The 12,672-nt window shown below is 50.3% G+C and overlaps 3 protein-coding genes across 3 annotated transcripts; all 3 read left to right on the plus strand.

Annotated features, from left to right (window-relative positions):
• Positions 1-941: 941 nt before the first annotated feature.
• Positions 942-3,362, plus strand: BO87DRAFT_375028 (aminotransferase-like domain-containing protein). The gene is made up of 7 exons (XM_025622929.1): positions 942-1,449; positions 1,530-1,566; positions 1,617-1,648; positions 1,705-1,915; positions 1,973-2,049; positions 2,109-2,933; positions 2,993-3,362. The coding sequence occupies exons 1-7, from the start codon at positions 1,288-1,290 to the stop codon at positions 3,245-3,247; spliced, it is 1,599 nt and encodes a 532-aa protein (XP_025481495.1). The 5' UTR covers positions 942-1,287; the 3' UTR covers positions 3,248-3,362.
• A 1,580-nt stretch (positions 3,363-4,942) lies between these two features.
• Positions 4,943-8,893, plus strand: BO87DRAFT_355438 (putative serine/threonine protein kinase; the record flags this gene model as incomplete). The annotated part of the gene is made up of 6 exons (XM_025621335.1): positions 4,943-4,986; positions 5,035-5,105; positions 5,159-6,417; positions 6,495-6,609; positions 6,658-6,827; positions 6,875-8,893. The coding sequence occupies 6 exons, from the start codon at positions 4,943-4,945 to the stop codon at positions 8,720-8,722; spliced, it is 3,507 nt and encodes a 1,168-aa protein (XP_025481496.1). The 3' UTR covers positions 8,723-8,893.
• A 771-nt stretch (positions 8,894-9,664) lies between these two features.
• BO87DRAFT_433005 (uncharacterized protein) lies at positions 9,665-10,657 on the plus strand (the record flags this gene model as incomplete). Its single annotated transcript, XM_025627640.1, has 1 exon — positions 9,665-10,657. The coding sequence occupies one exon, from the start codon at positions 9,665-9,667 to the stop codon at positions 10,655-10,657; it is 993 nt and encodes a 330-aa protein (XP_025481497.1).
• Between the last annotated feature and the right edge of the window lie 2,015 nt (positions 10,658-12,672).

Raw genomic sequence — 12,672 nt, forward strand, 5'->3', positions numbered from 1 at the left:
AGGAATATGGGGATTGTGATGGTAGAGCTCCTCCTGACGCAACTGTCGAGGCTCGTAGATTAACAAGAGAGATACGGGATCATGTTATCGTGTAATCTGAGGACATATGTAGCTCAGTAAACTTTGGTGGTGGTTTGTGGGTGGTCCGATGGAGACAGAGCTACACAAACCCGCGTCCTGTTTGCATCAGATTGTGTACATTCACGGGACTTCTGATTAAGCTCAAGAGGCATTGGTTATGGAGGGGACATTGGCAGGGTAATAGTGTGTTCCTGTAATTCTTCATTGGTGGTGAGCACAGACTCATGCTTTTCTCCTGCCAGAAACCATATGAAAGAGGGGTAGACCCAACAAATGCAGGCTTATCACGTGAATCCCCCTCCTCTGAACATTATACCAGGCATGGCTGTCACACCAGTAATAGTAGCTGTGGTTCCATCTCCTCAGGTCAGACGTGTACACAGGTTAGTCATTAACTCGTGGGTAGGCAGTAGTAGAAGTCGTGATAGTTCGTTTCCATTGCCTATTCGGGGACAAGACCAAGATCTTATCGGGTTGATAAGCAAGTCCGATGCCGGCGATAGCCTTATCTAGGCGCGGGGTTGTCACCCGAGCGGTAATTTAATTTCCCATGCATTCTTGCTGTCTGTCTGGTAGCAGCAGTTGTTGGTCCTTGCTTCTGCTCGAGCTTTCCCCTCATTTTCTTCAGGCCAAGTCGGATCAGAATAACGATTACTCGATGTCCCACCAAGCTACCTGATACCAACCATTGGCTCTGTGCTTGAAAAGCAGTTAAAATGAAGTTGCCTTTAGTACCGCTGCAGGCCCAACCATACGGAGACTGTATCGGGAATACAATTACGTTATCGCCGCCGCCGCGCCCTGTGAACGACAGCGTCACATCGCATCAGTTTGCGGCATCCTACAGTGATATTAGATAACGAAAACGCGGTGAAGCTCCTCCATTGCATCTGATTGCTTCTGCCTTCCTTCCATCAGCAATGGCGCCCCTTTTGCGTGCCTCGTGGTGGATGAATCCGGTCCCCGTCGACCCAATGATGCATCACCGGCGGAACCGGTCCGCCCACTTAAGCGGAGAAAAAAGCGGACGCCCCTGCGTGACTCGATTCTCCCTCTTGAGTTTCGCCATCAGTTCGCCTGCATCGTGAATTTCTCTCTCAATTGTCTACCTTGCTACACTGAATTTCGTGTGGACTGTGTGCATACACTCATCTGCTTTCTATATTCACCAAGTTCACTACGTTTCATCACACCCCTGTCTCAAGAATGAGCCCTCCCGTCGCCGTGGACAATGACTCAAACAAGGTGGGATCGGTTGCCGCAACCGGCCCATTGACGGTCGATGCCATCCCTGCCTTGAGAGCCAAGAGCGCAAAGATTCCCACCGGTGTTGCTCCTGCTACGAACAGTGACATGTTCAAGAGCCCCGTATGTTATTTTTCTCGCCTTCACAAACCGACAATATTCCGTGGCGAAAGACCGACTGACCTTACTGTTCTTTCGTCTAGCACTGCTTCACTAAGCCTCAATCGAAACGCTGGGATCGTAAGTTGTCCCATTGCCTTCGTGTCAACCAATCACTAATCCCTCGCAAGACATCTTCTCCGTCGAATCCAAGTCCCGGAAGGTTCGTCCGTCTATACACGTCGTTGCGGTGCACATAGATACTGAAGCTTTAATTAGAGTTCAACCCTGAAGGGTGCTGCGCGGTACCTGAAGAACCCCGGATTGATCTCTCTGGGTGGTGGCCTTCCCTCTCCGGAATACTTTCCCATTGAGCAGCTCTCCGTCAAGGTCCCCAACGCCCCTGATTTCACCCCAGAGGCTATCCAGAATTCCGGTGCTCTTCTGACCGCGAGTAAGGGTGACGTGCGCACCGGAAAGAGTCTTTACGGTTAATTTCTTCTAGCCCCCGCGCGTTATATTGCATACTAATCAAGCATATGATTAGACTTGGAGGTTGCCCTCAACTATGGCCAGGCTTCGGGAACCCCCCAGTTGCTTAGGTTCGTCACGGAACACACCGAAGTATGTGGAGGCAATACAAGCCAGTTTTGACATGTGTGACATGAACTAATCGCTACTAGCTCATTCACAACCCTCCCTATGCCGATTGGCAATGCTGCTTGACAGCAGGTAGCACGTATGCGTGGGACACGATCCTCCGTATGCTTTGCAACCGCGGTGACTACATCTTGATGGAAGAGTACACTTTTGCGAGTGCCCAGGAGACTGCGCTTCCTCTTGGACTGAAGGTGGCGCCGATCAGAATGGACGGTGAGGGTCTTTTGCCCGAGTCCCTTGATGAGATTCTGAGCAACTGGGACGAAGCCGCCCGGGGTGGTCCCAAGCCTTACGTGCTGTACACCATCCCCACTGGTCAGAACCCAACGGGTGCTACCCAGTCCGCAGAGCGGCGTAGGGCTGTGTACAAGGTCGCCCAGAAGCACGATGTGTACATCGTGGAGGATGAGCCGTACTACTTCTTGCAGATGCAGCCCTACGCTGGTGCTGACAGCGAGCCCGTCCCGCCCCCGGCGACCCACGAAGACTTCCTCAAGTCCCTTGTGCCATCCTACCTGAGCCTCGATGTTGACGGACGTGTCCTTCGCATCGAATCATTCTCCAAGGTCCTTTCTCCTGGATCTCGTGCTGGCTGGATTGTCGCTGCGGATCAGGTTGTGGAACGATTCATCCGGAACTGCGAGACCTCGGCCCAGAACCCTAGCGGTATCTCTCAGTTGATCTTCTACAAGCTTCTCGACGAGCACTGGGGTCACTCTGGATACCTTGACTGGCTGATCAACCTGCGCATGCAGTACACTGGCCGCCGTGACACGATGATGCATGCTTGTGAACAGTACCTGCCTCGTGACATTGCTCAGTGGATTCCCCCTGCAGCAGGCATGTTCGTAAGTAAACTATGGCTACTATACCTCCCGAGTGAGACGATAAGCTAACACACCGATAGCACTGGATCGAGGTTGATTGGAAGAAACACCCTGGCTTGGCTTCCGGCAAGACTCGTGAGTCCATTGAAGAGGAAGTGTTCCTCGCTGCCATCGATAACGGCGTCCTTGTCTCTCGTGGCAGCTGGTTCAAGGCGTCTGGAGTCAATGAGGAGAAGATGTTCTTTCGCGCTACGTTTGCTGCTGCCAGCTCGGAAGGCATTACTGAAGCTATTCGGCGGTTCGGTGATTCTCTGAGAGTCCAGTTTGGTTTGTAGAGAGCGGTTGACTTCTTCAAGAAGATGTATATACGAAAGAAGTAGATAACCCCATCCTAATCCTAGCGTGAAATCGGTTATAGAGTAAACAAATTGAATTATTGTTTTGTCACAGTATAGTTCCCCCTTAGTACAAGCAAGATTATAATGGAGTGACACTTGTATAAAATTTTCCTCTAATCAATAGCATTTAAAACCCCCCAAGCTTCATAATATCTCCTCGTTGCGCAGCATTAATTTATCACATTGGTAGAAACCAAAGCCATCGGAACCGCGTGAAAACAATATTCCGCCGGTTGATCCACCCACCAGTGTGACACTATCCCGAACGAACGCTCTGGAACTTTAATCGAACGTTTGCCCAAAACCCTCCATCGACTGCCTTAGATTGTCGATATAACTATCTAACGAGAGAGGAGAGACGACGTATCTTGTTTTTTATTATTGATATTATTCCATCCAGCTCTTGATACCCCTTAGACTTTCTTCTCTTTCGGTTTTCCGTTGCCCTGATTCCATTACCCCTGCATTGGCGAACGACCGGCTTCTTGTTCGTTGTCCTGTGGTAGACCAGCTGGCTTGGTCCTAGGTTTCTTGGGTGCTTGTTGTAGGTGAGTGGTCTTGGGATTCTTTATAGATAGCAATAAAGGGTTATGTTTTGTGTCTTTTGATGGTCGCATTGCTTGCTGGACAGCTATTCGTTGGATTTCTTGCGTTTGCTTTCTTAGTGTCACGTGATGGGTATGAGGCGGTTAGGATGCAAGATGCCTAACTAATCAAGCTGGGTCCTGGGCTCAGTGGCTGTTTTGTGTCTGCATGTGAAGCCATTCGTGATCACTGTCTCCATTTTGCTTGGCTTGAATAGTGTGCTCTGTTTTGTAGATGCTAGCTGGTGCAGTGCTAACCAGCGTGCAGATTATTTCATTGAAGATTCCGTTTGTTCCAGCATTTGGCATCTGGCTTCTCTGTTCATGCCAGAGAATTGTGCGGGTGAACTCAAGGTTGTGAATATAGAGAGTCTTTCAAATATCGCAGATTGTCACTTCTTGGGTGTACCGAAAGGTGAATCTGATTGGTCAGAGTCCTAGCACGTGTACTTCACCATATATCAAATATCTCGAATTCACTGGAGCTCGACTGCCTAGCACCTTGGAAAACTGGTTTCTGCCTGGCGCTAAACTAGCGTCTTCTTCTTCTTTACATCTCTCGCCGCCTTATATTCACGTCATTGTGGGCTTCAGTGCAACACAGCATTTGAGGTGAGTTTGCGCCTGTCCTGGGTGGGCTTTCGCAGTGCTTGGGATCACAGGTCCCCGGGAACAGCACGATGTGTTTCAGTATGTAGCTAACACCTTGTAGTTCACTGGCTGGTTTTATAGGTTCCTGCAAATCAGCTAACAGTGAGAACCGCCCTCCTGCTCCGTGAATGAGACACGGGACGCTCGGCTAGGGCCTCTCGCAGCATCCGATCCGTTCTATATTGGGATACTCCCATTCTTAGCTTGGATGTAAGTTAGTGAATTGGGCGGTCACTTCCCGTGTCTGTTGTTATTTCTTCGTCTTCTGCCGCTTGCTTCTCCTGCTTGTCTTTCTGCGTCGTGTCATACTCGTCGATGAGCCGTGTCTGTGACGATTTCCTCGTTCCTCGTTATTTCTCTCTCAAAAGTCGCGTCGTTTTCTGCGTGATCCCTGGTAATGGCAGGTCTTAGCTCGTTTGAGCCCTGCAAACGCGTCGACGGGTTTGCATTATCCTAATTGCTTAATTATAAATGCTGATCTAGTTGCAGTTCCCAAGCCTGTCAGGAGTATCGCCAGGGGGGTTATCAAGGCAGCGTAGCGGGCCTAGACGGGCATAATAGTAAGTTTCCGTCGAACTCAGACTCGAGTTTGGAAGAGCTGATCATTATATAGGCCCAAAAGAGAGTCTGTTCGAGGACGGAAATAACCGTCGGCAGCGGGGCCTGTTGCATAAGAAGAGCGCGAGTGAGCAACCGGTTTACCGATCTCACCAGCGCTCAGGCAGCAGTAGGCGAGAACGACTGCCATTTTTCGGCAGGAAGCCCACCTCGAAAACACCGGACGAACAATCTCCAGTTGAAGCACGTGCCACCAGGGCGGGCGACTCTCTCCGTCGAAGGCGACTCTTCCGTTCGCACACTTACCCTTTTGGTCGTAACTTCCACAGACACTCGCCGCGTACTGGAGGCTCGGACTCCAAGATTGGTTCGGCTCTTCAGAACCTCTTTTGGCCAGGACGGTCCAAGGAAGAAGAGGAAAGACCGGCACCACCAAGATTGACCCTTGCTGACCCGTTCTTAATCAGCGTGCCTCCCCTGGCCATTGCTCCCTTATCCACCCACTTCCCCAATTCCTACGAACATCATCGAGCTCAAGTCATACCCACAGGCTACTACTGGGATCCTTCCTCCCCCCTCTCTCCACCCTTCATCCACACTCCACCTCAATTTCCTGCGGTGAATTTCCATTCCCCTGGAAACCCTCTCGGTCCTCCCATCACGCCTGTCTCTCCTACTGAGTGTTTCCCAGCATTTAATTGTGAGTCTCCAGGTGCCCAACCTACTCTGCCCTCTATACCCTTAGACACTGGGAATCATCCTAGTCCCGAGACCTTCATCCGGCCCCGCCAGCCTTCTATCTGTCAACAACCAGTTGATTCCCCCATTGGCTTACAAGATCATCCGCTACCCTCAGAGCATTCCGATTCCACCATGGATCCCTCACGTGGATCGCGCTTTCTGGACCCGGCGGTGGCTGCCCTCTCCAAGCATAAGGCCGAAGCCATAAAGCTTGCTCGTGAACAGGGTGTTGCTGTCCGAGAGATGTGCCGCAGAGCCAAAACAAATACACCCCCTTATGAATTCGAGGAGTTGATCGGAAAGGGCTCATACGGACGCGTCTACAAAGGCCACCAGCTTCCCTCCAGTAAGGTCGTTGCCATCAAGGTGATGGATATTGATTCTGTGGACTATCAAACTGTTCGTGACTTCAGAGATGAGTCGATCAAGGACTTTATCCACGAAATTAGGGTGATGAAGCAGGTCAAGGACGCGGGTGCGAGGAACATTAACGAACTAATCGAGGCAATCTCCATCCACTCACAACTGTGGCTGGTTTGCGAATACTGCCCTGGTGGTAGTGTTAGAACCTTGGTGCGTGCATTCCTCTTGCCATTCTCTGCCTTCGTAAGCATATTTTCTATCTGTGTGCTAACGTCATTCTACTGCAGATGCGAGCAACCGGCGACCGGCTTGAGGAAAAGTTTATCATCCCTATCGCTCGAGAGCTTGCTGCTGGGTTACGCGCCATTCATGATGCCGGCGTCATCCACAGAGATATCAAAGGTAGGTAACTACCTTAAAGCTACCGGGCTTGCGACTGACTATCTAAAGCTGCCAATATCTTGATTCACGAGGAGGGAAGGCTGCAAATTTGTGACTTTGGTGTCGCCGGAGTGCTTCAATCTCAGATGGACAAGCGGTCCACTTGGATTGGGACACCACACTGGATGCCGCCCGAGATGTTTGCGACTCGTGGTGAAGCCCACAAGTACGGTAGTGAGGTGAGATCTACGCCTTCAAGAAAACTTTTTAATACTGACTGCTATAGATTGATGTTTGGGCCTACGGCTGTACCTTGTTCGAATTTGCCACGGGCAATCCCCCTAATTCGAATCTTCGCGAACGTATGCAGATCGGCAGACAGATCACTCGCAACACTCCGAAGCTGGACACCGATAAATATAGCGACGGTCTTAAGAGCATCGTTTCATTTGCCCTGGAATCCAACCCGGTCACTCGCCCTGGTATGGCAGATATATTGACACATCCTTACGTTGCTGATACTGAGGACGCATATCCTACTGCGTCCCTCAGCGAGCTGGTCCGCATCTATTATCAATGGTCACAGCGTGGTGGTCAGCGCATTTCTCTCTTCCACCCTGGAGGTGCTGCTGCAGCAGAAATCCCCGGCAAAAAACAAGATTATGAAGAGGACTGGAACTTCAGTACGACAGATGGTTTTGAGCGTCGCTTCTCAGTTATTGATCTTGACCAGCTGGCCGCCTCTCTGGCGGAGATGGAAGATCAAATTAGTCCAACCACGGTGCCTAGCTCGGATCATGAATCATCTGAGGACGGATCGGACAAGGACATGACGCCGGAGGACAAAGCAAACTTTGACGAGCGTGTGCGTCGGGGAGCTGCAGCGATGGAGGGTCTCTTCGATGAAGACAAGCCAAGCTACAAGTATGAAACCAAGAATGACTTCGTCCCAATCGAGCCAAAAGCCCCTACGTCAGATCTTCCGCTTCGCACTGATACCGATCGATCATCAGTCACCTCGACATTTATTGATATTGACATTGGCTCCTTTGATTCTTCACACTATGCTGCCGGAGCAACCTCAGCCCAGCCATTTCAACTTGCCGATGCGGATACTATTCGAGCGAACCGGACGAGTGGGCGTCAGCACCGGAACTCTGTTGAAGGCCGCTCGCGTTCGTCCAGCAGCGGTGTGAGTAGCAACCGGGGCTCCGAAGATATGACATTCCAGCCCCAGACTGGGCCTCGTCCTCCTACAATGGACTGGAAGTTTCCTGTGTTCATGCAACCTCCAACGGAGGAGGCTGAGCCAGCCAGCCCACCAGAACCAGAGACGAAGCCGGCTGAGCCCGACACATCCGATAAACGAGCAACTATGGAATGGACATTCCCCGTCATGACCGCTCCAGCAAATGATGGGGGCGCCAGTAGCGACAGCTTTACGGATACTAGCCAGTATGATACACTGAAGGCACCGATTGTGGAGAGTCAGCCTTCAGCCACAGTCCGGCGCTCTAGTATTGGTGAGCCCGGGGACTCCCGGCCATCTACGTCTCGATCCGGCGAGTCCAATGGATCTGAGACTGACTATGACCCCTTCCGCTTTGATCGACCTTCCACACCACCCAGCCAGGCGCCCGCGGACCCAAAAAGTCCTGAATATCCCCAGTTGCTGAATACGTTCAAGTATCCTAACTACGACCAGTCCATCATTATGGACGGCCCTGGTCCCGATGAAGAAGAGGAGACGGATGACGTGTGGCAGAAGCCTTCTGAGAACACGGACGATCCCTCTTTGTCTGAACCCTTCCCGACCGCAATCCCCACTAAAAGCATCGACCTCAGCCTCCCCTTCGTCCCGTCTGCTAGTTCCTCCGTATCGGACTCCTTGCCTACGGCTCGGACCAATTTTCCTTCGCTCACCACTGACGATGGAGAGCCGATCCTGTTCCCCGAGCTTCCTCTGCCTCAGCTTGAGCTCTTCATGGCTGGTGCGAACGACCACGCGATAGCTGGGGAGTTGGATCGACTGTTAGAAAGCTTCATTGACTCGTTGAATTCCACCGGACAGGCTTTATCTAGAGTCAATCTGGGTCCGGAGGTAAAAGAGGAGATCAAACCAGAGGCTGAGTAGGTGGTTAGTCTGTGGCTGGTTCCAGAAAAGAATATAGCGGACTGCTGGCGTCTCATGGGTTCTGACTGGTAAAAGCACTTGTCGTTGAGGGCTGTTGGGCATATTTCGGTGTTCGTGCTGGATGATACGGATGAGCAAAATGATGTAAATTGAATTTCTGCAGTCATAATGAAACCATAGTATCTGATGTATGCTGTCAGTTTGACAGCCTGTCGTAATGAATATTCAGCATTCACTACCGGTCAGGCCCAACTTTTGTATAGGAACCCACTGCAACAATATCTTATCAACAAACATAACAAGCACGATCAAGGCCTAAATAACTACTGTATAATCCCGACCCTCGTGGCTCGACACGAAACTCAACCTCGTCACGTCTGGACGTGACGCGCGTCATGAGGTGGATGCATCTCATTGCCATTTCTATATCCGTTTTCTAACTTCAAGTCAACGAAACCATCTCATCATCACTCTTGCCTCTTCAAAGCCTTTATCCCCATGACAAAATTACCAATTCCTAGCTAACAATCCTCGATCGTACGCCCACACAGACATACATACGTCAATCAAAATGACTACTCCATCAACTCCATCTCCATCTCCATCTCCATCTCCAACCTCCCACCCAACAACCACACCAAGAACCAAAACATCAGGAGCCACAGATTGGCCCCTCACCCTCCGCACAATCAAAAACCTCTACACCTCCCACCACTACCGTCAATGCATTGCCCACGCAGCAGAACATTTGTCTCTAACAGAGCAGCCGGTACAGTCAAAATTATTCTATCCTATCCTATCTCTATTCCTTAATTTTTCCTAACTACGAGACTATATATTGCTTTAAAATGGCTATGAGACCATGTGCTAACAAGATTCTCCAAATGATCGGATGATGTTTGTGTGGGTGTATAGATATACAAAACTTATCTCACATTCTACATGGCTGTTTCATATGAAGGAATGGGTCTCGCGGCCCATCAGTTCTCCGGTCAGAAAATGCCTCTTTTGCAGGCGGCTGTGGAGTGGTTTGGGGTTTGTGGGGGTGTTTTGGAGGAGGTGCAGGGTGGTTTGGATGGTGGCAGTGGGGTGCTGATGTGTGAGGAAGATGATGATCCGTTCGTGGAGTACCATCGTCCTGATTATGATCATGATGGGGAAGATGGTAGAAAATGGGATGAGGAAGAGGAAGAGATGCTGTTCTCGGGTGAGAGTGACAATAGCTTCGATTATACCAACACCACTATCTCGACGTATAGTGAGGCATCGTTTTTCGATGAAGGTGGAGAGGGAATTGAGGATGGGGATGAGCGTGGTCTTGTTCCTTCGCCGTTGAAGGTGCGGAAGGTGTCTGGGGAGTCGGTTGGAGGTAGTAGCTCTCTGCAGGGTTCCGAGGGTGAGGACCATGCTATGGGTGTGGCTAAGGCAGGAGTTGGGGTTTCGTTGCCATCGCCGTTGAGGATTGATGCTCCCACTACTTCTGCGTCTATCTATACAGGTTCCAAGGAGGAAGTTGGTTTACGAACCTGGCAATCAGTCAAGACACCAGGATACAAAGGCGAACTACACACCCACACAACAATCGATTTCCTCCGTCAGCAGGTCACCTCAAGCATTACCACGTTGCATAAAATGATCACGGACGTGGCTGAGATGCAGTATGCACGGCGCATGTCCAAGGGAATGCGACGCTCTGGATCTTTTTGGAGCTTTAGTCCGGTCAAAGAGAAGCAGATTTCTGGCTGTGATGCTGACGGGAAGGAAAAGTCTTCGTTTGGGGTCAAGGAGAGTACAGAGCAACGAATCGCGAGATTGCGAAGGGATGGATGGCAGACAGTGGGAATTCGGGGACAGAAGAGTGGATGGAAGGGGGAGGGGTATTATCGGGAGTATTGTGAGCGAGTGTTGGATGAATTGTATTTGGGAAGATCTTGAGATTGATACATGATGACCATGATGGTTTAGGGGTATTTGGTGTGAGTTATGGTTTATGATAGGATGTTTGTTAGTGTCATTATACCCATTATGGTAATACAGGTGCTTGCTCAATGAATTGGTTGAGCCTCCTTCAAGATGAAGTCGCAAGTCAGACAGCCTAATCAAGCCCACATAGTAAGTAATCAAGGAAACTAGCTACCTGGAATTTCCACGAGGCTAGCCAGCAAACCTGCATTCAGCCCGAGTGGAGAAGGACAGGAATCATCCGAAGAGAGCAGGCCGTCAGTCAGCCTGTCAGGGCTAGACGGTGATCCAATGAACCGGCGTCAATCCGGCTAAGCATCCCAGATGAGATTTTAGGCTACATCTCCGCGCCAATCCTTTAAAGGGGGCCAAAAACAAAAAATAGTTTAGTATCAGAAACTTGGCGGACATAGCCCCTTTTTTATACTGTGACCAATATGTCTCAGTTCGAAGAATCGGAGTGAAGAAAAAATAGTTGAAGCGAATACGACATTCTTAATTATGTTTTTGTTCAAGATGAGACCTTCGGTTTTCTTCTGAGGGTGTGGCTGGTGCCAAAGGCACAAAGCGCCAAAATAATTAGCTCCAGGGACTGATTATCGGCAATGTTTCAGCCTGGAGGAGAAAGGCGTGTGTCAGCATTGGCCCGCTGGCCGATTTCAGATTTGGGGGCCCCGTTTCACCCTAAGCCGCTTTTTATTCTAGATTCCCTCATTTTTCAGGGTGAAAACTCTACCAGAACATATCACTTGCATGAAATGTGATGGTCATGAATTCGTAGAAAAGCATCAGGCTGTGAAGTGAACAATGTGTCAATACCAGACGGATATCTAAACCCGAATTACACTGCATTATGTAGTAATTGAACACCAGACCTAACTAATTGTGACTATGGGACTACGTACTGCATCCATGGATCAGCCTAAGCCTACTAAAATGCGCTGCCTGGAGGAGCATCAGCCTTGCGTGGCCGCTCCATCACTCCGACCTCCACCATCCAATCCCTATAGATAGGATTTCCCTTCGAGATTGAGCCCCGCTGAGAAGAAACCCCCCCCCCCCCCCGTGGCTGTGCTGGGCAGCCATGGGATTAATGGGTTAAACTCTATCGCCGGGCCAGAACTTGACCTTTTTCTCGCTCTCTTTTCCCCCCTCCTTAACCAGATTTAATCGCTCGGCTCGCTAGTATTATTATTCCCTTTCTTCTTCTCTTCTGGTCAGTTCCAGCTGTCTATCAACTGTTTAGCTTCCTTCCTTTTTTTGTTCCTTTCCGACCGACAACAATAGCGCATTGCATTGCCTTGCTTTGCCTTGCCTGCCAGAGTCTTGCACGTGCAGCCATTACCATAAGCGATAAGCAGCGAACCCCCGATCAGGTACCGTGTGTTCTTAGTCTTTTTTTGCTACCCCCTATCGGTGGATGGAGGGATTTACCCACCATCAATCAGCCTTCCCCCCTCCCACCCTCCACACGGACACTGTCGCTGCTCGTGTACGGAAGTTAATCCCACCAAATACTTACTTCTTCCGTCTTCCTCCCCCAGATTTCTGTTTTTCAAACCTTCATCCTCGATTTCTCCAAACGCGACTTTCGCGATCTCGTCTTTTGAATCGCCCCGCTACCAACCTCCCTCACGTGCGGGGTTCCCATTCAGCTTCGCGCTCGCTGGTCTCGAGCCCACCGCACACTACTACTCACGGATTAACCCCCTTCCCTAGGGCCTTCACTAAGGCCCTTCTACTCCAGTCACCATGAGTTGTAGGTCTTTGCCTTTCTTCGTTTCTCTTTTCTTGTTTTTCTTTCGTCACCGATCAGCCATTCGTTCATTCCACGATGGCATACACTTTCATTAGCCCAGCTTGCCATTGACAGCCATTGATTGGTTTCTGTGCTATCGCGCCCGGAACGGCAGCCTCATGTCTTTCATGAGCCATGTCTTTGTCTCTCATTTCCACCATCACCTGGGGCCATTGCGTCCATGCAGGTG

This window comes from Aspergillus neoniger, assembly GCF_003184625.1.
Source record: "Aspergillus neoniger CBS 115656 unplaced genomic scaffold BO87scaffold_10, whole genome shotgun sequence".
NCBI lineage: Eukaryota > Fungi > Ascomycota > Eurotiomycetes > Eurotiales > Aspergillaceae > Aspergillus > Aspergillus neoniger.